Source organism: Mauremys reevesii, linkage group 5 (genome assembly GCF_016161935.1).
Source record: "Mauremys reevesii isolate NIE-2019 linkage group 5, ASM1616193v1, whole genome shotgun sequence".
Taxonomy (NCBI): domain Eukaryota; kingdom Metazoa; phylum Chordata; order Testudines; family Geoemydidae; genus Mauremys; species Mauremys reevesii.
The window spans coordinates 116,573,380-116,598,606 of NC_052627.1; the positions used below are offsets into that span (position 1 = coordinate 116,573,380).

General features: G+C 40.7%; 1 protein-coding gene across 5 annotated transcripts in view; it reads left to right on the forward strand.

Moving 5' to 3' along the window:
* The window catches only part of SH3TC1 (SH3 domain and tetratricopeptide repeats 1), a 57,701-nt gene extending 37,985 nt beyond the window's left edge, over positions 1 to 19,716 (forward strand). For 4 of the 5 annotated variants that reach the window (XM_039542409.1, XM_039542407.1, XM_039542406.1 and 1 more), the window contains 8 exons: positions 1,941 to 1,982; positions 3,872 to 5,563; positions 7,028 to 7,208; positions 12,733 to 12,883; positions 15,149 to 15,271; positions 15,613 to 15,763; positions 17,454 to 17,650; positions 18,928 to 19,716. In XM_039542409.1, coding sequence (XP_039398343.1) covers positions 1,941 to 1,982; positions 3,872 to 5,563; positions 7,028 to 7,208; positions 12,733 to 12,883; positions 15,149 to 15,271; positions 15,613 to 15,763; positions 17,454 to 17,650; positions 18,928 to 19,185 — 2,795 coding nt within the window. In that variant the 3' untranslated portion in view covers positions 19,186 to 19,716. The remainder of the gene's footprint in view (positions 1 to 1,940; positions 1,983 to 3,871; positions 5,564 to 7,027; positions 7,209 to 12,732; positions 12,884 to 15,148; positions 15,272 to 15,612; positions 15,764 to 17,453; positions 17,651 to 18,927) is intronic. The other variant, XM_039542405.1, reaches the window with a different exon arrangement.
* The last annotated feature ends 5,511 nt before the right edge of the window (positions 19,717 to 25,227 follow it).

Below are 25,227 nucleotides of genomic sequence, written 5' to 3' on the forward strand. Positions count from 1 at the left end.
CTCTATGCTTGAATGAGCTCTCAAAGTGTAGAAAAATAGCTATAATCTGTCAGTTCAAAGAAATAACATTCTCTTTCTCATAGCACTGGCATTTTTTATGTAAAGTCATTATCATTATAAAAGCCCTCTCACTTGTCCATACACAGATAGAAACAATAGGGGGCCATTCTCCTCCCACTTTGCTAGGAACAAAAATTGTAGGCCATACTGACAAGATGGGGGACTCTATCCTGGGAAGCAATGACTTTAGAAAAGATTTGGAGGTGGTGGTGGATAAGTGGTTGAACATGACCTCCTGGTGCGATGCGGTGGCCAAAAGGGCTGATGCAATCCTCCGATACATAAACAGGGGAATCTCAAGTAGGAGTAGAGGTTATTTTACCTCTGCATTTGTCACTGGTGCAACCACTGCTTGAATACTGTGTCCAGTTCTGAAAGAAGGTTGATAAATTGGAGAAGTTTTAGAGAAGAGCCATGAGAACACGTCTTGTAGTGTGTTGGGGGAGGGGGAGGCTTGTTGCATCCGAGTCCACTGGTATTATCCAGTGTTGGGAGCCTGTGGAGCTGGTAGTAGGGGAACCCAGGCTCTCCCTGCTCCACTGGGGCCCGTGACTGGCAGGTCGGATATACAGCCTGGGGGTGGACGCCACCAAGTCTGCTCCCTGGGTCACTTCGTACCTCAGCCTCTGTCCTTCCAAAGTCAAAACAGGGCCTGTTTATGGACTCATAGGGTGGAGAGGAAGGAGAGGTTCTCCCTGACAGTGATCTGGAGGCTTTTCTTCAGTAGCAGCCTGCTGTTCCTGGTATCCACAGAGCCTTCAGCAACGGGACCTGGTTTGGATAGTGTGGAGCTCCTGCAGCCTCTCCAACACTGTTGTTATTACAGAGTCCATGACCATGGTATATAGTTACTTTTACTTACACACACACACACACACACAATATTATGGCAGTTATGCACAAAAGAATCATAAGGAATATACAACAAAGCAAATACTGCAAGTACCAATGTAAAACCATTAATTAGTTCAACATGTCATTTTAAATAGCTTCTAAAATAAAGAAGTTTCAAACCTGCTTTAACTTGACAGCTCCATGAGTCTATATTTTGGACTTTCTGCCATTTCCTTCGCTCTTAGCAGCTTTATTTTGCATTTAGCATGTGAAAGACAGTGAACTTGTTCATTATAATGTGAGTAACTGAATTTAATCAGAAACATCAATAGAAGAATATCCAATCAAACAAATTATCCCACAGCAATTGACATAAGCCAGAGCTTGTTAAGGAGCCAGATACCATTACCAGTTGTGGAGGTTCTTTGCAATTGATTAGAAATCCTTTGGGGAAGATTTGATGGTCTGGTCTACATAATATGACCATTCTTAGCTCTTCTTTAGATGTGCTTTGCTAAACACACATAGTATTTAAATCTGGATCACGAATATGGCTTTTAGAAAATCTATGGGTTATAATGTGTTAATGCTATAACATAGTGGTTTGGGGGTTATACTGCATTCTAGGGGAGAACTTTATATTTTTATACTGTCCAGTCATAGATACCAAAAATATATTATAATATTACCAATAGATTAATTTAGATATTGTGTAATGCAGCAGCCACCTGCATTAACTCCAGGTCACTTTTACATTTATAGCTGTACACTGCCATATGTTCAGGCAGAGGTACAATTACTCTTAAATATTACAAGTTGTGCAATGAACATGAATGATTGTAATAGTGTAGAAGAAGTGAATCATAAACATAGGAGTAGCTCACCATTGAACTAAGCTTTTTGTTAATTTTTAAAAGTTTATATCCATGATCCATTCTTTTTAACATCCATAACATACCTGAAATCCTGTAGGTAGAAAGGATTAAATAGTCCTGCTAGAGAAAAGACAGGGTATAATTACTGGTGCTATTTTCATTTTCTTTTAGACAGATTAGAAGAATTAGAATTTCAGAACCCTCAAGAACAAGGTAAAATAATATATTTTATATTATTTTTGATCATCGTAGGTCTTTGTTTCTGATCTTATTGTAGGAAAATTAATAGGTTTTCACATTTTAAAATTGTTGTTTCTGTTTGGTATGATTTTTTTCCCCCTCTTCTGTATCTGTTCACATAAAGGTTTTGTGGATCCCTATTGTTGTGTTATACTCCTTTTCAGACCTCCCTTTTCCCTTGCCATGCAGTCCTGCTGTGAATTTCTCTGGCTAGGAAGGCAGAATGTGTTATGTGACACCCAGGAAGTGTTCAGAATCTGTTACAAACACTTTCATGCTCTTAGGGTGTGATCATCTCATGAGTGTTTTTCCTGATGTTTTGTTGTCATTCAATATTACTATTTGTATTGCTGTTGCATCTGGGTCCTATGTCTTGGATCAGGGTTCAGTTGTGCTAAGCACTGAACACACACAAAACAATGAGATGGTCCCTGCTCTTACAAGCTTACATTCTAAATATAAAATGTGAATCCTGCTGGTTAGTTTTGGGGATGGAGTTCTGTGGGAGTTCACAGAACTTTTTAAATGTGCTGCCCTCATAAACTCTTATTGATATTCAATTGTTCTTTTCCTAATTGACAAAGTCTATGGGCAATTCCTCTCCCCTGTGCTAACCCCAACTACCTGGGCTGAGAACTAGTGAGATCTGCAAAATGTGGAGAAAGAAGCCTTCAGAGAATTGGGGAAGGAGAGAGATACAGATAACTTGTGTTCCCTTTAATAAATGTATAAGGCATTCAGATGTCACAGTGATGGCAGCAGTAGGAGAACCTAGATTGAGAAGGACCAGTCATCAATTGGTGTAAATTATGTAGCTCCATTAAAGTCAATTTATACCAGCTGAGGATCTGGCTGATAGACTGGGAGAGGAATCTTTCCCCTAGGTTGGAGGTCATATGGCAGTAATAGGCTTCTGTGGCCTTAGAGAACCTTCCAGTAGGTGAGATGAGTGACAGAAGGACTTATTATAGCATCCTTTAGCCCCTTTCCAAACTTCTCTGTATGCACCATGCAGGGGAGTCCTTGCAAAGCTGGGCTGTCCTCTGACCAGGGGAATTGCATATCCCAAGTGGCCTACCAAATCCTGCACATTGCTCCCCCAGTCCCAATCCCCCTGAACCATGCTAGTTCCATTGCTGGAGGGTGGAAGGAAGCAGGATTTGCTTCTTATTTGCAATTGTGCCAAACACAGCACAGATATGACTCATTCTAGACTCATTTTTCATTAATTGAAAAAGGTTCATCACTGAGGCTATAGACCTGCTACATCTTTAATCTTCCCAGCATAGTCCTATGCTCAGAGAAACAAAGAGATAACACAGTGTCATTACAGTTATTAGGATGGCTTTTTATGACTAGGGTTGGTTGGAAAATTTCTATTAATTTTTTTTAGTTGAAAAATTGGGTTTTCAACTAAATGAAAATTTTTGTAGAGTGTTTTCTTTTCTTGAACATTATATATTTTTTGTCAGAAAACAAACAAAAAAAAGCCCAAACTGATTTCAGTTTATTTTATTTTGAAAGAAAGTTTTTGGCAGTTTTTGCCTCAAATTTATTTCAATTTGTGGCAGTTTTTAGCAACCAAAACTTGGAGGGGAAAAGGGTTGTTTTTTTTTTAAGTCAAAATTTTCAATGGGGGAAAACACCCATTTCCCCACTAGCTGTATTTATAACCTTCACACAAGTATTCTGTTTCATTGAAGAGTATAAACATTAAATGTCTTCTCAAGAGAAAATGAAAGCTCTATTTGTGTTTTCTTTACACCATTGTTTGTCTATTAATTTTGCTTGAATTTCCTGCCCCATAAATCTGTCTATATTCATGTATTTAGTTGGATCTCTAACTTGCTTTTGAATTGCAGAAATGCCACATCCCTCATCTAATACAGACTCCAATAGAATCAGGGAGATGGTAAAAGAATCCCTTATGAAATGTAAAGATTTCCAGCTCCAGTTGAATGGGACATCTAGTCAAGGAAACGATTTTCCTAGTTCTTCAAATCAGCAGACCTGTGCCTTGGCTGAAGAGCCACATTTCTGCATGCAACAAGATGACGAAGATCAAGGGTCTGGGGTCTTTGAGTCATTATTGTTGTTCTTAAACAGTAAAGAGTATGAGGTGCACTTCAAAAACCTGTATGACTTCTCCTTCCCGTTTCTTAACACCACATTTTATGGCTACACTGGTGAAGAAGAACTGGTTGACTATTTTGGACTGGCGAGGGAGGCAGCAAAGAAAGCAAATCTGCCTTGGGCCCTAACAAGGCTATGCTTTCTCTTGGGTAGACTGAGTATTAGAAAGCTTAAATTTTCCCAAGCTCGTGTTTATTTTGAAGAAGCCTTAGGAGCTATAAGAGGAAGTTTTAGTGACCTGTATCTTGTAGTTGCTCTTTATACAAATCTAACAGTCATCTACTTGAAACAGAAGAACAAAGAAAAATGTGCTCATATTTTTGACAAGGTTACTTCTCTGCTCATGGGAATTCCCAACTACATCTGTAGCACTGACATGGAGTCAGACATACTAAGGTACGCTTTAAAGAGGACAGTACTGAGTCAGAGCAAGCATGCAGAAGCCAGAGCATGCTTCCTATTGTCAAAGCATTACACAAAACTTAAACAATATGAAGAGGCACTACCATTCCTAGAAAGGCTGCAGCTTTTGAATAATGACTTGGATTTACAGAAGAGCTCGCTGTCAGCCGACTGCTATTTTAAACTAGGTGAGTCCTACAGTCAAAAATGCTTGCCACACATTGTGCTAAGTTGCATAAAGATCGCCTCTTCCCAGGGATCATATACTCTAATGGACTCTTTGAGAAGCATTGATTTAGTCACCAAAAATGCTCCCAAACTCCATAGGCTGAGGAAAGCTGGGCAAATGCTCCCATCCCAAATTGCACCTTATCTCAGACAGGCACTTTCCTCAGCGTTTACCAATGAGCAACAAAAACTGTGCAGCACAATTTATCTTAGCTTATCGGAACTGTACAGTCATCACAGACTGTATGGAGAAGCCATTGTTTATATGGAGAAAGTACTGCATTTCGATACTTCTGCCCATGCTGGAGAAACTATTAACCATTTCGTTTCACTTGCTTGGTTATATATTCTTCACAGGCAAAATGCTGTAGCTTTGGCCATCTTAAATACCATAATAGACTCTTCATTGAGTAGTCCTCAGCAGTTAGGTGTTATTTATAATATGACTGCCATTGCTTTGAAACGAACCAACAACACAAAAGAAGCTGCTGTGAGTTACTACAAAGCTCTGCACGTTTCAGAAGAGGCTGATATGGTACACAACCATGCTGTAGTTCTGGCTAATTTTGGAACTCTCTGCCTGCATTTAGCAGCCAATTGTTTGGCAGAGCACTACTATGTCAAAGCAGTAAAGCTATTCTCTGGACTTCCAAGCTTGGATTGTGGTCACAATTTTACTCAAGTCCTCCTCCAACTGGGACGTTATTATGCTAATGGAACTCATAAGAAAAGAGGGCGATTTTATTATGAATGGGCATTATTGGTGGCAATGGAAACAAATCATTTGGAAAGTAAGTACATTTGTTTTTCAAATATATTTTACTGTACCCTGGGAGTTTGGGGATGTTTGCTATCTATTACATTCCAGCTCCTCCTTAAGCAATATTATTTGCAGTTGATGTGACAATTACATGAGTGACTCAAAACCCAGAAATCCTGTGATTACACTGCAAGCATGCATGTGAGAGAGCAGAGGAGAAAGGGAGAGTGGTCCAGTTGTTGGGCACTAGGCTGACTCAGAAGATATGATTTCACTTCCCTGCCCTGTCACAGACCCTGTGTGACCCTGGAGAAGTCACTTAGCCTCTCTGTGTCTCAGTTTGCCAACTGTGAAATGGGGGGGAAATAGTGGGAAATAGTATTTACCTATGTGGTATATTGAAAACTGTGTTAAAATGATAAGATATCACTTTAAATCTCAGGAGTTTTTCCTAGTCTTGCTTGCAGGCTAGGGTCTCTGTAGGAAAGCATGTAATCTGTGTCTTTCAGCTATCAGTCTGCAGAGAGCTAGCCTAGATTAAGGTGGAGTGAGTTGTGCCTGTCTACATATGGAACCGTGCTTTCTCTCTCTGTTTTTTAGTTCTTGTGTGTTAAAGTTCTGGAGAGTAAGAAATAAAACAATGTTATATTGCAACCTTCCAGACAGAGTACTATATGTTTTTATCTAACTTCTCTGTTTGTAGGCCATGATCATAATACCCTACCTCACAGGGGTATTGTGAGGATAAAAACATTAAAGATTGCAAGGAGCTCAGGTGCTATGGTAATGAGGATCATACCTTCAATTGATAGGTTGCAAAATCAGGCATTCAGAAATGCCAGAATTAAGGTCTCACAGGTTACTTCAATTCAGGTCCCTTTGTGTGTATGCATTATGAGACCATCTTTAATGATATGATCACATGCTATTTGGCAAAGAGAAGTAACTGAGGCAAAGTCCTTGCTCTTTGAATACTTTTTAGGGTTGTCGGAAATTATGTAGAAAATGAAAATGTTGACAGAAAGAAACTAGTTAAAAAATAAAAGTAAATGAAAAATGCCTGTGTGCCCAGCAGTATCTGGAGTGGAAATGAACTGTGTAGTAAACATGGAGGACATCCATTTTAATTTTAAATTGTAAAAATGAAGGAAAGTTTTTCACTTACTTGATCTACCTGGTGGCAAGAACAGCTACACTGTTGGTCTTTCTGAATGACACTTCACTGACCGGCAGGCAGGAGATGCAGAAAGAACAATGCTTTTAGCACCTTTTATTCCTGACACAAAGCATGAGGTCATCTCCAGCCTACACTAGTTAAGGCAGAGGGGGGATGTGGCAGTGGAGGGGCAATGTCTGAAAAAGATATGTCTGACAATGTTCCAGCAATTCCGGATTACAGCAATAGGAGTGAGTTCACTTAAGCCTCATTTCATTTTTGTTTAAAATAAAGATTCATGTTGAGTATTCATTTCTATTTCCTAATCTGTTTTCCCAGGTCAGCTCCAAGCTGTTCAGTTGCTGTGTCAATTCTACACTACAGTTGTTCCAGATGAAGCTCAGTGTGTCATTTACAATGAATATCAACTATCCTTGGCTAGGAAAATGTCAGACAAAGTTTTGGAAGGACAAATTTTGGAAACAATCAGTCAGTTGTATCTCTCTTTAGGCACTGAAAGGTGAGGTCTATTGAAACGACTGATTTTTTTTTTTGGTACTCCTGAAAAGATTTAGCTCTGGAGGGTAAGGTCAGCAGGCAGGGTATTGGCAATGGCAGTACAATCTTCTCCTACACTGTTCTGTCAATGTGTCTTAGCCTGGAATTGCACAGTCTGCCTTCACAGCTGAGAGTATAATTGGTGCAGATTTTCAAATGACCTCCAGGCCAGATTTTTCCAGTGCTCAACACTCACTGTAGGGGCCATTCTCAGCAGCCCTCCACAAACTGAACTCTTCTGAAAATTTGCCCCATTGGTGTCCTTGCTGTGACCGATGTTAACAAAAGTTATCGATCCTTCTGTTATAATACTCTGCCTGTCTGTGGTTTTACTTGTATACTGGGGACACCTGCAAAGTTCCATACTGCCAGTCAGAAGTGATTCAAATACTTTTTAGATGCAGCTGTGCTTGGAGCGTCTTTGTTCAGAGTACATCACTCTGGGTGTTGACCACAGGACATCAGGATCAAACTCCTCACTTTATTGTCTGCATTAGTGATTCTGGTGCTCCGGTTTCCTGAGACTTGAAATCAGATGCCACCAATAGAGTGGGTTATTACACTTCCTGGGTTTGTATCAGGCCTGCATCCCTAGTGAAATGAGTGTAATGTTACCAGCCTAATTGCAAGAGGACATATAGAAAAACTATTTTATTTAGGGGCAAATCCTGTCCCCTTCTCTGTGGATGTTGATGGTCTTTGAGCAGCAGAACTAGCATAGTTCCACTGTGCAAGTGTGGGAGGCTGGATCCAAGTGAGGCATGCAGCCCTGGCAAAGGACAGTCCTCTGACACATATATCTCCTAGGTAGTACCACAGAGGAGCCAGGAGAGAGGTGAGTGTGGGCAAGCCAGGGGCTGAGCTAAGGATCTGTCTCTGTGAGGATCCTCACGTTCTCTTCTGAGAGAGAGGCCATGTAAGTGCTCCACATCAGTCACTGGGGAAAAAATAACTACTGCAGAGTGTCTACACGGCTGCTCTGTGGCCTCTGCAGACTGATTCCTCTCCCCACCTACCTCTGTATCTCCACAGCACCTGGCCAGGTGTATTTGGTTCTGAGTATATGTGAAGGTTCCACATCATAAAACCACAGCAAAACATAGTGCAATTAGCTGCCTGTACCAAGGAAAGCCTCAATTCCTAGAAGGCATGGCTGGTCAGAACTGACATGAATAGATAAAATGTGTGGACACTTGCATAGTGTCAGGTTTATAGCTTCCATTTCCAGGAGCTTCTCATTCTTTTCCTGGGGACAGTCTGTGCCAAAATATTAAAAATTCTGCACCAAAATATTAAAAATTCAGTGCACAATATTTTAAAATTCTGCAAATTTTATTTGTTAAAATAACACTACATAATCATGCCAGTGTCAATTATTGTGGTAATTTATTTCAAAATACCAATCAGCAAGTATGTCTGTAACAATAATGGGGACACACAAATTTCCCCAGGACAGAGAGTTAAAGAAACCCCTATGACAACCCAGTTCCTGTTTCTCTGCCCCCTTCCCCACCCCTGCCCAGAGCCCAGCCAGGGGGACAGACACCCACAACCCTCTCCCCACCAGTGTTCATTTGCGGGGGCTCCCCTAGCCAATACCCCCCCTCGAGACCAGCTGCAAGGTTCCCCCTTGCGCAGACACCCATCCTCCTCCTCCTTCTCCCCCCTCCCCCGCCCTGAGCCCAGGGATCCAGAGGGAGAAACAGCCTGATGCTTGGTCCCAGGCTTACATAGAGTTTCCTGAGTGCCACCCTCTCCTTCCCTCAGGGCATGCTGGGAACTGCAGCTGCCAGGAATCCTCTAACTCAGTGGTTTTCAAACTTTTTTTCTGTTGACCCAGTTGAAGAAAATTGTTGATGTCCGCCACCCAACGGAGCTGGAGATGAGGTGTTTGGGGTGTGGGAGAAGCTCAGGTCTGGGGCAGAGGGTTGGGGTGCAGGGGTGAAGGCTGTGGGATGGGGCCAGGAATGAGGGGTTCAGGGTGTGGGAGGAGGCTCTGGGCTGGGATGAGAGGCTTGGGGTGCAGGAAGGGGCTCTGGGTTTGGGGGGCAGGGGATTGGGGTGTGGGCTTACCTAGGGCACCTGCTGCTGGCCACTTCTGGGGCACAGCTGGGGTGTCAGAACAGGTAGGAACTAGCCTGCCTTAGCCAGGCAGCACCACCGATGGGACTTTTATCGGCCCAGCAGGTGGTGCTGACTAGAGCCGCCGCGACCCAGTGCCTTGCATTCCGCAACCCAATACTGGGTTGCGACCCACAGTTTGAAAACCACTGATCTAGCTCCCTCTCCCTCCCCTCAGCAGTGTCTTTTATGTGCAAGCTGGGCTTTGCCGTGTCCAGTGGCCCCTCATGGTGGCTAGCAGCATTGCAGTCCATTTCTGTGGGAGAAAGGAAATGTTAATTTCTGCAAAATTCTGCATTGGGCTGTGGTGCAGAATTCCCTCAGGAGTAATATTCATTTGGTTTAACTAAAGAAAAAACAAAGGAGCTGACTGCAAGAGTTGATCTACAGCTATAATAATTAAAAGTGTCTTACCCAGGGGCTGGGAAGAAGAGAGAGCCTTGCTGAGCAATTGTTCAGTGATTTTTGAGATCTGTGCTGGATGCATTGTCTGGATGTTTTTTCCCCTCCATTTTGATTCCTCTGATTAGGGCTATTTTATCTCCGATTAATTGGGGGTCATTTATTTGAGACTCTAGAATGCTTTAAACCAAGCTTGGTCAAGAAGGTTTTTCAAGTTTTGGGGATATACTCTCAAAGCCACTGTATTGGACTCAGCTCAACCTTGTACATACTTGACTTTTTAAGACTGTTGTTGATAAATTCAGTACTGTAATGCAATCATGTGAGGACTTGATCTGCTTTACAGAAGATGAGCCTCAGTCCAGGTCTGATTCACAGTGATCAAGCAGTTATTTTAATTAGCTATAGGGGCTGAAGTTCAAGTGGCTGATTTTGATAATGTCATTAACAACTGCTGTATGATGCTTAATGACAGTAAACTCTGGGCAAACCCTTAGGAGGAGCTGGAGTAGAATAAGGAGACAGTTAAAATCCATAGATTAGTTCGATTTTAACCAATTGAAGAGGCTGATTCTTTTGTGTGTGTTTTAATATGTGGATTTCATGTCACCTGGGATCCTTAGTCCCAAATGGCTCTGTGATAAATGAAGGGGTGGGGGGGAGTAGCTCCCTTTGATAGACACCCACCTAGCCAGTTAGCTGTAAAATTCCTCTTGGTAGCTATTCTTTACTTGCTTTACCTGTAAAGGGTTAACAAGCCCACAGGTAAAAGAAAAGGAGTGGGCAGCTGATCAAAAGAGCCAGTGGCAAGGCTACCGCTTTTTAAAATGGGAAAAACTTTCGTTTGTCTGTTGCTCTCTGGGCTGAAGAGACAGGGCAGCAGGAATTTTGTGGATCATCTCTGTGCTAACCCCAGATGCTCTTGTTTGCTTGTAACCTTTAAGCTGAACCCCCAAGAAAGCTATTTTGATTGCTTAATTTTTTGAATTTCTCTTTTAAAATTTAGCAAAAGCCTAAGTTCCAGATGTATTTTCTTTCTTTTTGTTTTTAATAAAATTTACCTCCTTTTTTTAAGAACAGGATTGGACTTGTGTCCTAAGATGTTTGTGCATGTGTTGTTTAATTAGCTGGTGGCCACAGCTAATTTCCTTTGTTTTCTTTCTCAGCTCTTCCCTGGAGGGGTGTGTGTGTGTGTGTGAGTGAAAGGGCTTGAGGGTACTCAACAGGGAGGAATTCCCAAGTGCTCCTGGGTTCAAAGGGTTGGGTTTTTTTTGTTTTTTTTGTTTTTTTTTTGTTGCATTTAGGTGGTGGCAGCATTTACCAAGCCAAGGTCAGAGAAAAGCTGTAACCTTGGGAGTTTAATACAAGCCTGAAGGGACCAGTATTAATTTTTAGAATTCTTGCGGTCCCCCACTTCCTGCACTCGGAGTGACAGAGTGGGGATTCAGCCTTGATGGTCCCATATGTGAATTTGGCAAATTACTGAATTATGATTCTTGGCCTTTACTCCACCTCTAGTCTGTGATGTTAAATTGTAAAGTCATCAATATTAGGAACAGCATTCTGAAGGTCTGTGGATAATTGGAGCCCTAGGAAGTAGTAAAAAGTGTGTATTTGTCTTATACAGAAAACATTTTGCTATTATGAAGATAAAGCTTTGAAGGGTCACACTAATTCTTGTGGGTAGTTTTTTGTTTGTTTTAATACCCTTCCAACCTATGGCTACCTTTTGAAAATCAGGCTTGTATTTTTTTAGCCACCAAGGAAGTGGAGTCATCCTTGTTGCTAAGGTATGAGATACCAGGTATGAAATACTTTGGCTGAAATGGAGTCTAAATCCTGGAAGTGTTCTGCACTAATGGCTGTGGACTCAAACCAGCTTGGCCCCGATCCTGCAATTGAATCCATGCCAGATGATCCTTGTACCTCGGCAGAGTCCCACTGAGTTCACAGGATGAGGATCTGCTCTGTGGGTTTGATTGCAGGATTGGAGCCCTATGCAGTTTATAGCATGTCTTTATACTCCTTGAGAAATCATTTAATTAGCAAGGTATGTATTGTTAGAGCATTGCTAATATTTGGGATCCTATTTGAGGTTTGAAATAATTTGTGTTAAGGATTCATTGTCGTTCTTAATATGTTATTTGATATGCTGATTCTGTATGTTCAGGGGAATGAATGTGGTCAGGATGACTGGATGACTGCTTCTGTGATTTGAGCATATTCAGGTGAATTCCTGAGAAAGATCAGTAGGGCTTACACATCTAGTGAAAAGTGTTATGTTGATATTTATGAGCACAAGTGATCAGAATCTAAGTTATACCTCTCATCAGAAAGACCTCTTTCAAGAGCAGTGTCCTAGCACTGACTCCAAGGGAAGAGTGCCATCTACTGAGGTAGTAACATCAGCTTAAGGAGCATCTGGATTTTCTTCAGAGGTCTCTCACACAGGTACTGATCAGGCCTAACCTTGCTTAGATTCCAGCTCAAGGTGATATAGTGAAAACAGGTTTATTTTTTGTGATTTAATGCACCAGTCTGGAAAGAAAATAACTTGTTTATGCACCATAAATGCTCTACGACAAGGACTGTAGGAACTAACCATCATGACAGCAGATTCAGGGCCAAGGAGAGGTTATTTCAATCCATCTCTGATACTGTTCACAAGAAAGAACATATCTGGAAGAAACTATCCTAAAATATTATTTTACTATACTGGGAATTGAACAAAGCAAAGAGATGAAGGAATCAAACAAAACCAAAGTTGAAGAGTTGAAAAATGTGAGAAGCTGGTTATTTACCAAAAACATCTGGGAAATATTATACCATGAAAAGAAGAAAATTTTGAAATCTGACAGAAAATAGTAGACCCACTTTTTATTACACAAGGACGATATGCATCACAAAGTTTTTTATATATATGCACTCAGTTATTAGGATTTACTTTTTCTACTTTTTCCTAGGGCTTACAGATCAGCTCTGGAATATACCAAAAGAAGCCTTGGAATATTTATAGATCTTCAGAAGAAAGAGAAAGAGGCATATGCGTGGCTTCAGGCAGGAAAGATCTATTATATTTTGAGGCAGAATGAGCTAGTGGATCTTTATATTCAGGTATGCTGAAATTTATCTAGGCTTTAAAATAACTGTGCCTCTTGGGGGGAAGAAATTATGAATGAGATATAGATGAGATTATTATGGGTGATGCAGCAAAAGAGAAACTGTATAATATAATGAGCCAAAAGAGCTCTTGTTTTGAATTATTTGAGCTGCTTTGTTAAAGGTCTATCAGCACGTCTATGCAAAATTCTGGTTTTAGTGATTTGCTGTTTGGCTATGAAACATAATCTGGGGAATGACTACTCTGCTCATAAGAACATAAGAATGATCATACTGGGTCAGACCATGGTCCATCTAGCCCAGTATCCTGTCTTCTGACCCTGGACAACGCCTGATGCTTCAGAGGGAATGGACAGAACGGAGCAATTATTGAGTGATCCATCCCTGTCATCTAGTCCCAGCATCTGGCAGTCAAAGGATTAGGAACACCCAAAGCATGGGGTTGCATCCTTGACCATCTTTGCTAATAGCCATTGAATAGCTGTGGATTCTCCATAAACCAATCTAATTCTATTGTGAATCCAGTTATAGGTTTGTCCTTCACAACATCCCTTGGCAAGGAGTTCCACGGGTCGACTGAGCATTATGTGAAGAAGTACTTCCTTTTCTTTGGTTTAAATCTACTGCTTATTAATTTCATTGGGTGACCCCTGGTTCTTGTGTAATGTGAAGGGGTAAAAACACTTCCTTAGTCACTTTCTCCACATCATTTGTGATTTTATAGACCTTTATCATATTCCCCCTCAGTCATCTCTTTTCTAATCTGAACAGTCCCGGTGTTTTTAATCTCTTCTTATATGGAAGCTCTTCCATGGTCATTTTTGTAGCCCTTCTCTTATCTATTTAGATTGTAAACTGTTTGGAGGCTGGGATTGTCTTTTACTATGAGTTCGTAATAGGCCCCTAACTACCATAATACAAATAGAAATTAAATAAAAGAGTAGTAAAACTCTATTGTTAAGATGTTTGCAGAAAGTGAACAAAAAGGAGCATGAGCCCATTGGGAAGGAGTTCATTTTAAAGTACACCTCTGCCTTGATCTAACGCTGTCCTGAGGAGCCAAAAAATCTTACCGCGTTATAGGTGAAACCGTGTTATATTGAAACCCCTCCCCCCCCCCCCGAGCACTGCTTTACCACGTTAAATCCGAATTCATGTTATATCTGGTCACGTTATATCGAGGTAGAGGTGTATGATTGAGATTTCTTTGAAACTCTAATTTGACTATGGACACGCTATATGCAGAAAGTGAGACTGTGTTTATTGAATACTATTCTTTGTGAGTCATTCAGTCACCCCTCTTGAATGCCCCAAAGAGCTTTACAATCTGATACCAAGAATACTGTCCCCTTTTAGAAAAAATACACTACAGTCTTACTAATTTTCGCTAAACTAATCCACACACTTTATACTGCACTTCATCTGAGCAGACTGTTGGAGTGAAAGTCTCAAATTACTTAGACTTGCTGTACAGTTTTATGGTGATCATAATTAAAATGAAACTACTCTTGTCAAATAAATTAACAAAGTGCAGTTGGTGTTGCATTCTCTTTTTAGTGTATGATCTCTTGTTTGCCTGTTCACACAATTTAATCATTTGCAAGAACCATTGCATTGCAGTGGCCATTGAATGAATTAACAAGGTTCTGCTGTACTGTTGCGATATACATGGCTGTAATATTGACACAGTAGGAATACTTAATTTGCTTCATGCACATGCTTTTTCCCACTATGTCTTGTAAATTATATCCTTCGGGATCAATAACTGAGTATCCTGTACATGGGAGCATTCCTTCATTTTATTAGGTGTGTCCTGACATTTCACTGTGTCTGAAATGGCATAAATTTATTTCCTAGCAGCAAGACAGAGGGACAAATTCTTTGTTCACCTTAAGGAAACCTCACTCAGACACATAATTAGAGCCTTTGGCCACAGACTTAAACCTGAACTATAAACCCTCACTCTTTGAAATATCCAATTTTCAACTACTGTTTCTATCTATATTAGCTGTTAAAATGTATATGTTGTAGCTATTGAGTATGTATGCTACAGCACTAAAGAATACTCTATATTGGACTGAACAGCCCTACAGTGAAAAAGAGATAGATAAGATGATGTAAGAAGACCTTGTGTCTCTAATGTTTATAATTCTGTACAGCAGGTACCAAAACCCATATACAATGGTATTTCATTATGGGGTTTTAGTTCTGAATGAGTAAAAATTTCTTTATAACAGAAATGTGCATTTTTCTTGCTAGGTTGCTCAAGATGCTGCTCTTTGTAATGGGGATCCAAACTTAGGAGTGGAATTGTTTGAAGCTGCAGGAGACATATTTTTCAATGGTACCTGGGAGAGGGAAAAAGCAGTGTCATTCTACAGGGTTAGTGATTGTTACTTATTATTTGTATTGTGGTGGCACATAGCGGCCCCAGTCATGGACATCAACGTGCTAGGCCCAAACAGACTTTTCCCGCCCCAAAGAGCTTTACAAGCTGTTCTGTATTACTACTCTGAATTCTCTCAAATCCCTGGTTTCACTGAAGTAAATTGCAAAGCAACCTTTGACTTTGATAAAACTGGGATTTGGCCCTGTGTGCATAAAACAAAGTACAAAATTTGCTAAACATGAGAAGAATATGGGCCATAGCTCTTATTAGTACACACATTTTCTGGGCTACAGCAATAATCAAACTGATCTCTTTATGCATGTGCTTATTTCAGGACAGGGCTCTTCCACTTGCCATTAAGACTGGAAACAAAAAGGCAGAACTCCGATTATGCAACAAACTAGTGCAATTACTGTTAAATCTACAGGATTATGAGGACAGTCTGGAATATGCACAAGTATCCCTCACACTTAGTGTGAATTTAGGTAAAGCTAATATTCACAGATTATTGATTGACAGAATTCTAGAAAAGAGTTGTCACTTCCTCCTTTGAATTTCATGACGCTTCTTGCCAAGGTTTTGTGTGCTAGGAAGCCAATACCATTTTCACTTCTGTTTTTGGATCCCCTCTAGCTGGAACAGGTGTCAGTTCTTGAGTTCTGTTAGTTTTTTGTTACATTTCTTAACATAGCTTAGTCCAGTAATGTTCTACCTAACGTTTTTCTAATTAGCTCACAGAACTGTAAATAGTGATCTGATATTACATGTTTCGGGGGCAATTTCCAGATGAGTCCATCTGAAATCTAGCAATTGTTAGCATTAACCCTCTCCAGGTCTCTCTCACTGTATATGAGGAATGGAGACTTGATCTGACATGTTGCACCTTCCATGCTGACCAGAGGGTATGGAACAATCTGTTAACATAATGAGACACAAGATATGGTTCTTATTGTGTACCTGAATCTGCTAGATTCCTGTATTTATGGAAAATTCACAAGGCAAAATTAACAAGTCTCTTGTTCCCCATTATCTGAGTGCCTCAAAACCTTTAATGTATTTATACTCAAAAGACATCTATGAGTTAGGGAAGTGCTATTACCCCCATTTTACAGGTAGGGAACTGAGGCACAAAGAGACTAAATGACTTGCCCAAGGTAGCACAAAAAATTTGTGGTAGAGCAGAGGTGGAATCCAGGTCTGCCAAGTCCCAGGCTAATGCCCCAACCACTGGATCATCCTTCCTCTCCTCCTTTCACATAAGGAGTGATTAATACTAATTAATTACAAGTAGCCATAAAGTGCTGTCTGGGGCACTATCTATGACTCCTTCCTTTCTTCAGTGGTGAATAGAGCTGATAAAAAAATCAATAAAGAATTTGTGTGTATTTGTCAAAATTTGTTACTCCCCCCCCCAAATGTTGGTAATGTCTAACTTACTGAAACATAACATTTTTCTATTGTTAAACATCACTGTTCAACTCTAGAGCCAGTTGAAAGGACAGAAATTTTTAACAAAATCTTTGATCAGAATTTTTTTTGGTGGGGTGGGGGGATTGGTGAAAATTGTTGATGGAAATTGTTATTGAAATTAAGGCTATTTCAGTCACATCTAGTGATAGGATCTCAGGTCTTGACTACATTCTTACTAACAGAGATTATCTCCTTTTGATATGGGGTATGGTACCACCAACCATAAAATATTAGATAATCCAACCAGTGCTAAGAAAACCATTGTTCGATGCTAGAGTCCTCACAAAGACATGTGACATACCCACTCTCTCACCCAAATATATAATCATAAACCTAAAAAGGAATCAATATGTATCTTCCATAGGCTGGAAAAGAAGAAAGAGAGCAGTTGCTATCATTTTTATTTTCAAATATTTTAAAGGCAATCATACTGCAGTGTTTGTGTGTGGGTGTGTGTGGCTGCCTCTAACTACTTAGATTCAGCAATTCTTACTTAGAAATCAGAACTGCTGTATTTGGCCTTGGGTTTAGTCGGGCAAAGTGATTTTATATTGAATAAAGTTTAATTTCCAGAACTAAATAAAATGAAAAGTAGAACAGAAATAATATTTAAAGCAAAACATCTCACATATCCCAGTGTGAGGGAATGTGTTTTCTCCTCATTGTCTCTTGGATTGTATCCTGATTCACATGTTATTTCATTAGGAAATCAGCTAAATGAACGAATAGCATACCACAGACTGGCTACTATCCATCATCGCCTGGGTCAGTGTGAACTTGCTGAACACTTTTATTTAAAAGCGTTGTCCCTTTGCTCCTCGCCTCTGGAATTTGATGAGGAAACAATGTATTATGTGAAAGTGTATCTAATCCTAGGAGACATTATATTCTATGACCTAAAGGTGAGAAATATTTTTGATTGATTTTTGCTGTAGCACGTAGGAGCTGTAGTTGTGGACAAGGATCCCATTATGTTGTGTCCTATACAAACACAGAACAAAAACAAAGTCTCTGCCCCAAAGAGCTTACAATTTGAGTTTGAGAGAAAAGGCAACAAATGGATACAGACAGACAGATGGGAGAATGCAAGGACACAATGAGATAATATTGGTCAGCCCGATAGACTGTGGTCTCAGCATGCCAGCAGCAGATCTATTTTTAAGTGTTTTGTAGGCATCATGGAAAAAGAGTTTTGAGGAAGGTCTGAAGGAAGATAATGAATTAGTTTTGTGGATGTTTACAGGGAGCATCTCCCAAGTGCGAGGGGCAGCATGGAATAAGGAATGGAATGAGGTACTCAAATAACTGTGGAAAATATGTTTGTATCATCTTATGTGTCAGCCCAGACATTTCACCTGGATAATCCTGCTACCCATGTATTTTGAGTGGAATAGCTCAGAGCTGTGGGGATTAGATAGCTCAGTGCATTTTTAATGGACTAGAGAGCTTTCTAGTACCTGGTACAAGTTCATCAAGGACAGTTTTCTAGAATACTGCTTGTGAACTCTCATACCTATTGGTGCTCTTGGTAGAGAGACCAGGGACCAAATAAACATGGAACCTGAACTGCCATCCTCCTCCCCAGAGGTGGTCCCCCTTGTTCTGGACTGAAGCATAGTCATGGTGCAGTGTGGGGAAGGTGGTTCCACTGTCTGTTCTGTGGATAAACAAAGTTTGCAGTCTTCACAGCTGTCAATCCAGCACTTTTCACAAACACTACATTCACAAAACAGATTTTAAAAAAAATTCTACATACATTAGACAGAGAAAAAAGTAATACTGATGCGTTGAAATTGAATTCTATTGTGTAGAATAACCTATAGATTGGGTAAGTAAAATATCTGAGAAAGCATTAGAGAAAAGGATGGACCATACAGCAATATCTCAATAAAGATATGGAGAGAAGAGACTGGTTGATAGCTATCTAAGGGATAGAGTGGGAGTTCAGGGCCTAACCTGCTTAGATGTTTTAAAAATCTCACTAGGCATCTATCCGCATCTTTAGGGAGGCTAAATACTTTTCAAAATCTGGCCATAAATGTCTAATCCTGAATTTTGCCTGAGTACAGCGTTTAGGATTGGGACCCAAATTATCTCTTGCTTTGATATCTAATAAACTACTGCTCAGAAGCCAGGTTTGTATCTATCTTAATATAACGTATATACCTTTTTATTTCAGGATCCTTTTGATGCAGCAGGATATTATCATTTGGCACTTGCAGCTGCCATGGACTTGGGCAACAAAAAGGCTCAGTTGACGATTTACACAAGACTCGCAATAATCTACCACAATTTCCTTATGGATCGGGAGATGTCTCTTTTCTTCTATCAAAGGGCAAGAACTTTTGCAACAGAGCTTAATGTTCGGAGAATAAACCTGGCACCTGATCAGTATTATAAGAACGCAACATGGGTACCTGTGAAAAATGTCATGTGAAAGCCTACCAGGAAGCTAGAGAAATATCATTTTGGTTTTGTCAGACAACATAGAATGTTTCTTGATATTCTATATTGTACATAATGTATATGGAACTTCAGTGTCATGGGCTAATGTCCCTGTCTTGACAACAGTGGGCCAGATTTCACTTTTGTTGACACGTGTGCAACCACATTGTCTTCAGTGGAATTGGACATGTACATGTGAGGGCAGAATTCAGCCTAGGAATGAACTAACTAAAACACCCACCCACAAACTTTTTTGTATTAGAAGAAATTTTCTGTATGTATTAAGTTCCTGTTTTTGAAAACTCATACAGGTCTTAGAATGTGATAAATATAAGTATGCAATGAAGTGTGGTAATAAACCATTGTAGAGTGATAACATTCACTAGATAATCATGACCCCTTTTGTATTTAATGAGATCAACACCATTAAAATAGAGCCTAGGTGCTTTTGAAAATCATATTAGGCACCTATCTGCATCTTTATGCACTTAATACCTTTTAAAAATCTGGCCCTTAAGCACTTGAGCACCTAAATCCCATTGACTTTCAATGAGACTTGGGCTCCTAAGTACCATTTGAAAATGGAATTTAGGTTCCTAAGCCACTTGTGTGCTTTTGAAAATTTCACCCCAGATAAGATGGGTTTGATTCACTATTCATTTATGTTTCTAGGAACATGGAAAATCTGCTGCTCAGAAGATATGATGCGACTACATCCTTTAATATAGTCTGGGAACTGTGAATATCTGAACTGAGCAGTCAGCCTTGAAATCTTCCTAGATTATGAGAAGTTGAAGGTCTTGCCATAGGTCATTAGAAAGGTAATTTCCCCATGATTTATAATAAGTTTCCAGATTCAAACTATTAACTTAGTGATGCAACAATCTGGGAATTAATGCACCCCACTTCACAGTTGGGTATCGCAACCTGCAAACTTGAAGAACTTCAGCAAAAATGTCTAATTATGAACTCTCCAGAATCAGGAAGATTGCTTCTTTGCTCATTACTTCGCCGCTTGTCAATTTCTCACAGCCACAGCACAAGTCAGTTTTCTGTTCCAAGTTGTCATTCAGAATAAATATAATTATAGCAACTGGAAGTAGAGAGAGTCTATCATCATACTCCTATTCCAGGAAGAGAAAATATACTTCTTCATCTGAAATTCAATTTTGCTGTAAAGACCCTTCTTCGTCTTTGCATCACTGCTTCCTGCTGCTGTCCTGGCACTGCAGACTCCTACTCACATAGCATTTCAGTCCCTTACATTAATTCATCCTTCTGAAGTGAGAGTGTGCTGATGCGGTGCACAGCACACTCTGGATATCTTTTGCATTTCCCTGAAGCCAGTTGAAAAGCACAAGAAATGTGATCAGTCCTCAGCAGGTTTTTCGAAAGGCAGCAGCTGAGTTCTGTAACAGCTCTGATGGCACAGGCGGGCTGTGTTTGTTTTTGTGCAGTGGCAGGTTAAAAATGAGTCCTAGGCAGCCGATTTCAAAGAAAGATTCATGCTTAGGGTAGAGATGAGTGAATGGCATTTAAGCATCAAAGTTACTTCTCACCCTGCTTGAGATCAAATCATCTTGGTCAAGAATGGCAACAGTGAATATTTCCTAGGACACCTCAATGTGAATGTCAGAATTTAGGGGGGAGGGAGTGGTGTGGTCTTAGGGATAAGGACAGCATGTTTTATTGCTTTTAACAAGGTGACAGCAGTGTTAGTTGAGGGATCTTGCTTGTGGAACTTGACTGCAATTAAAATCATTTCATTTGAATCATCTGCCTTATTATGGCACAGAATATAACTTCCTAAGCTTGTTAAGTGGTCATTCTTGCAACCCTTCACTGGAGTCAATGTGATGCCTCAACATGAGTAAGTGGCCTCAAATCTATAGATTTCCTCTTTAAAAAGTTTTCATAGCGTATTGCAGAGCCATACGGTCACATAAATGGCCAATTGTAGGTAGCTAAACAGAGGAGTCTTTCTTCCATTTCAATGAAGCAAAGGGTCAGAGCAGCACGGATTTCAGCACATCTATGAATCTAGATGTCTTGCATTATAATCCACATGAGAACTTCTTTGCCCGGAAAGCCAAGGAGAGGTCTCTGCCAGGAGTTTTTGAGGGTGAGCAATAGGAGGAGCCATAAGATTTAAGACTATGAAGATCTGGTGGTCCTAAAACCCAGCACAAGTTGTGTAGAAGGGCAGGAGCCGCTATTCTATTTTAAAAGGATGCAGATAGAAGGAATATGAGGCATCTCTTCACCTATTGCATCTGCAACTGCTACTGAAGCTCAAAGCGGATCACAGAGCTTTCTGTGGATGTATTTCTCTGCCTAAATACAACCTGAGATCTCCTTGGGCTCCCTGGCAGAGATACAGCTGAGCACATTTTTGACAACCCTCTCTTATAAATATTCTCACACACCAGAGCTTGTCATTTGGGATTTATCATTTAAAACCTAGTATACAGTGTCCTGCCCCGTTAAGGGCCTGTCTACCCAGTCAATTAGTCCCACCCTGCTACACCTGTGCAGGAGGTAGGACTTTAAAGGCAGAAAATTTAGTGGTTGCAGGCAGGGCCGGCTCTACAGTTTTTGCCGCCCCAAGCAGTGCGCTGAATTGCCCCCGCGGGTGTGGGGGGGTGCGGCAGTTCCTGTGCCCTTAGGGCGGCAGGCGCGTTTCCGCAGAGGCGGCAATTCGGTGGCAGCTTCTATGTTTAGCTGAAGCCGCCCCGGACAGCTAAACATAGAAGCTGCGGCCGAATTGCCCTCACTGCGGAAACGCGCCTGCCACCCTAAGGGCACACGGACTGCCCCCGCCCTCTGTGGCAGCAATTCGGCGCACTGCTTGGGGGCAAAATAACAGGGACTGCCGCCCCTTGCAGAATGCCGCCCCAAGCACCAGCTTGGCATGCTGGTGCCTGGAGCCGGCCCTGGTTGCAGGCATGCTGGGGATAACAGACAGGCTGCTCTGATGTGAGGCAAGAAGCTGGACTCAAGCTAGGAACTAGCTGAGGATTATCACCTGCCAGAGTCCTTGTAGGAGGGTAGCTCTGACCCAGATGGATGATTGGAGCCCGGAGCTGGTGGTTAGACGGTGAAACAGGCTGTTGCCACTGGGAGCCTGCAGGTAAGGAAGGTGTCTGAAGGTTGAGCCCAGCGGGACTGAAGACACTCTTTTGTTTTAATGTTGGTTTTGGACATACACCAAGGCACTCTGTTTCCCTGGAAGGGATTGAATATCAAATCACCTCTATGGGAGGAGTAGGCAGAACCAGTTTGGGGGAAACCGATGAGGTGGAAGTGCCGCAAGGTTGGATCTCGCTGCAAAGGGGCTGCTTTGGGATGGTGAGTCTTGTTCACATAGGGTTATAGCTGTATCAGGTATTGCTTTAGTAAAGGATCACTTCGGTAGTACACCTCTACCTCAATATAATGCTCTCCTCGTGAGCCAAAAAATCGTACCGTGTTATAGGTGAAACCGCGTTGTATCGAATTTGCTTTGATCCACCAGAGTGCGCAGCCCCCCTCTCTCCCGAATTCATGTTATATCAGGTAGCATTATATTGACGTAGACGTGTACTTGCTTTTTTTATTTTAACAAACAGAAGCCTTTAGCATTTTCTGTTCATTATTAAATACTTATGTAAAGAAGCTGTGTGTTAAAAATGACATCTGAGCAGTTCTTGTGCTTCAGAGAATAAGCTAATTTCTAAGTGGGAATGGGAAATTATTTTCCTTCGTGCATAATAGCAGAAAGTTCAATTGATCAACTGCTTTGTTTTTTCCCCTTGCTTACTGTAGATGCATCAGCTATCAAAGCCTGGGGTGAGCTAATGACTAGTTATGGAATGTCCATTCCTTTTTTTACTGGTACATGTAGAATGTTGATGCAGACGTTACAGATATCTGGCCTAAGCTTTTCTTTATTTACATCAATTTTCATAGATTCTAAGGCCAGAAGAGATCATTATGATCATCTAGTCTGACCTCCTGTATAGCACAGGCCATAGCACTTCTTTGAATTAATTTCTGTTTGAACTAGAGCAATATCCAATTGTGAGTTAAAAATTGCCTGTGATAGAGAATTCACCATGACCCTTTTTAAAAAAACGATGCCTTCTATTCAGTCTAAAACTGTCTAGTTTCAACTTCCAGCCATTGGATTCTGTTGTACATTTCTCTGCTTCACTAAAGAGGCCACTATTAAATTTGTTGTTCCCCCATGTAGGTACTTACAAACTGTAATCAAGTCACCACTTAACTGTTTGTTTTGTACCGGTGTAAACTTTATTCTCCTCAATGAAGTTATTCCTGATTTACCAGTGAATACATCCTTCTAATAAGTTCAGTCTTAGTAACTTTTTTCTTTGTTTTAGGAATGCAGTATAGAATATATGGCATCATTTTTCTTCATCCACAAGGTGGCAGTCTCTAGCTTTAAATAAAACAGACCTCCCAACAGAGTGTTAAAATAAAGCTTGGATTCAAGATAGAAACAAAAATTGTTATAATTAAAAAATATGCTGACATCAGGTTGAAGTCAACAGATGTGATTGCTAAAGAATCTATTCAATTAACATTTGAAATTAATTAATTTTGAATAAAGTAAAATATAAGGGCCTGACGAAGAACCAAAATGCATTCTGTGGGCTTGATTCTGATCTCAGTTACACCATATCAATCGGGAGTAACTCCACTGAAGTCATTGCAGTGGGAATGAGTTCAGAATTAACCCAAATTTCTCCATTCAAAAGGGAAAGCCAGCGATATTGTATCTGCCTGGTTTGTTTTACAGTTACATAAATGGCCATGTGCAGTGGGTTATTTTTGTCTTGCAGCGCACAAATAAAACTACAGATGAGTATGGGTGTAGAATTTTCGGGCTAAGTTGCTCAAGTGAAGGTTGCTGAAGACTCCCATGGAAGTTAATGGGAGGCTTGCTCAAATAAGAACCACAGAATATGCACCTTAGAAATTATGGGCCAAATACCATACCTCAGTAATGCCCCACTGGCAGGGCAAAGGGGCCATAGATCTGCCCCAAATGGGCATGGTACAAAAAATGGGCAAAGAGGGCTGTGTGACAAATGGGGCATAAGTAGATAAGTGGTGGTGATTCAGTAGTTATTCTTCCTTCTTTTTCCATACTGAACCACTACCTGATTTTTGTGGACACACTGTATCTGGAGGCATCCAAGGTCCCGATCACTAATAATCATGAAAAATGCTTTTTGCAAGAGTAAGAAGATTATCCTCAGTGTCCTGTCTAACTTCCAATGGAGTATCTACATTCTGCTTACTTACAATTTCCCTGTAGAATTCTACATTGATATAACAATGCACTAGTACAGCAATGTATAGTTGGTTGTGGTGCTCTTCATGTAGGGAGGCAGGCTATATTAGATTAGTGCAACAAAATTCAGAGCAAATAAAGTTTCTTGAAGTCCTTCTAAAGAGACACTGCTGCTCCTTAAGAATCTATCCAATTAGTGTAATATTATCTTAAAGCGGCAATAGAACCAGGACCTGCCAGTGTCCACTGCAATCTTGTCAATAGAGTCTCCTCCGAGGTTAGGATCTCTCACCCCACTCCTTTCTGAAGTTGATGTCGCTGCTACTCCAAGAACTAATGATTAGAGAGAGCTATAGCAGAGAAAATCAGTACATTCTCCTCTACTCCATTTAGACAATGAAAGCCTCAAAGAACACATCTCAAACCAGATTTTCTGAAGGAAATAATGTGAACTAAAGTTTGTAATGATATTTGGTATTAAAAGGGTGCCCCACGGCCATTATAGTTAAGGTTGTGTCAAGACATCTGTTTAAAGGCCTTGCTAAGTCCTCTAAAGTTGACAGACACAGTTGGATTGCTGTTGAAATTTGGTGTGTCTCAGGACGATGCAGGGTAGGGTAGTAACACAAATTTGGAGTTTGTTGAGAGCTAGGTGTTCTGGAGATAAGCCCTGGGAAAAAAACATTTTTTAAACAGTTTTTAGGTGGGTCCCTCCCCTCCTCCCAAGCTAAATCAAAC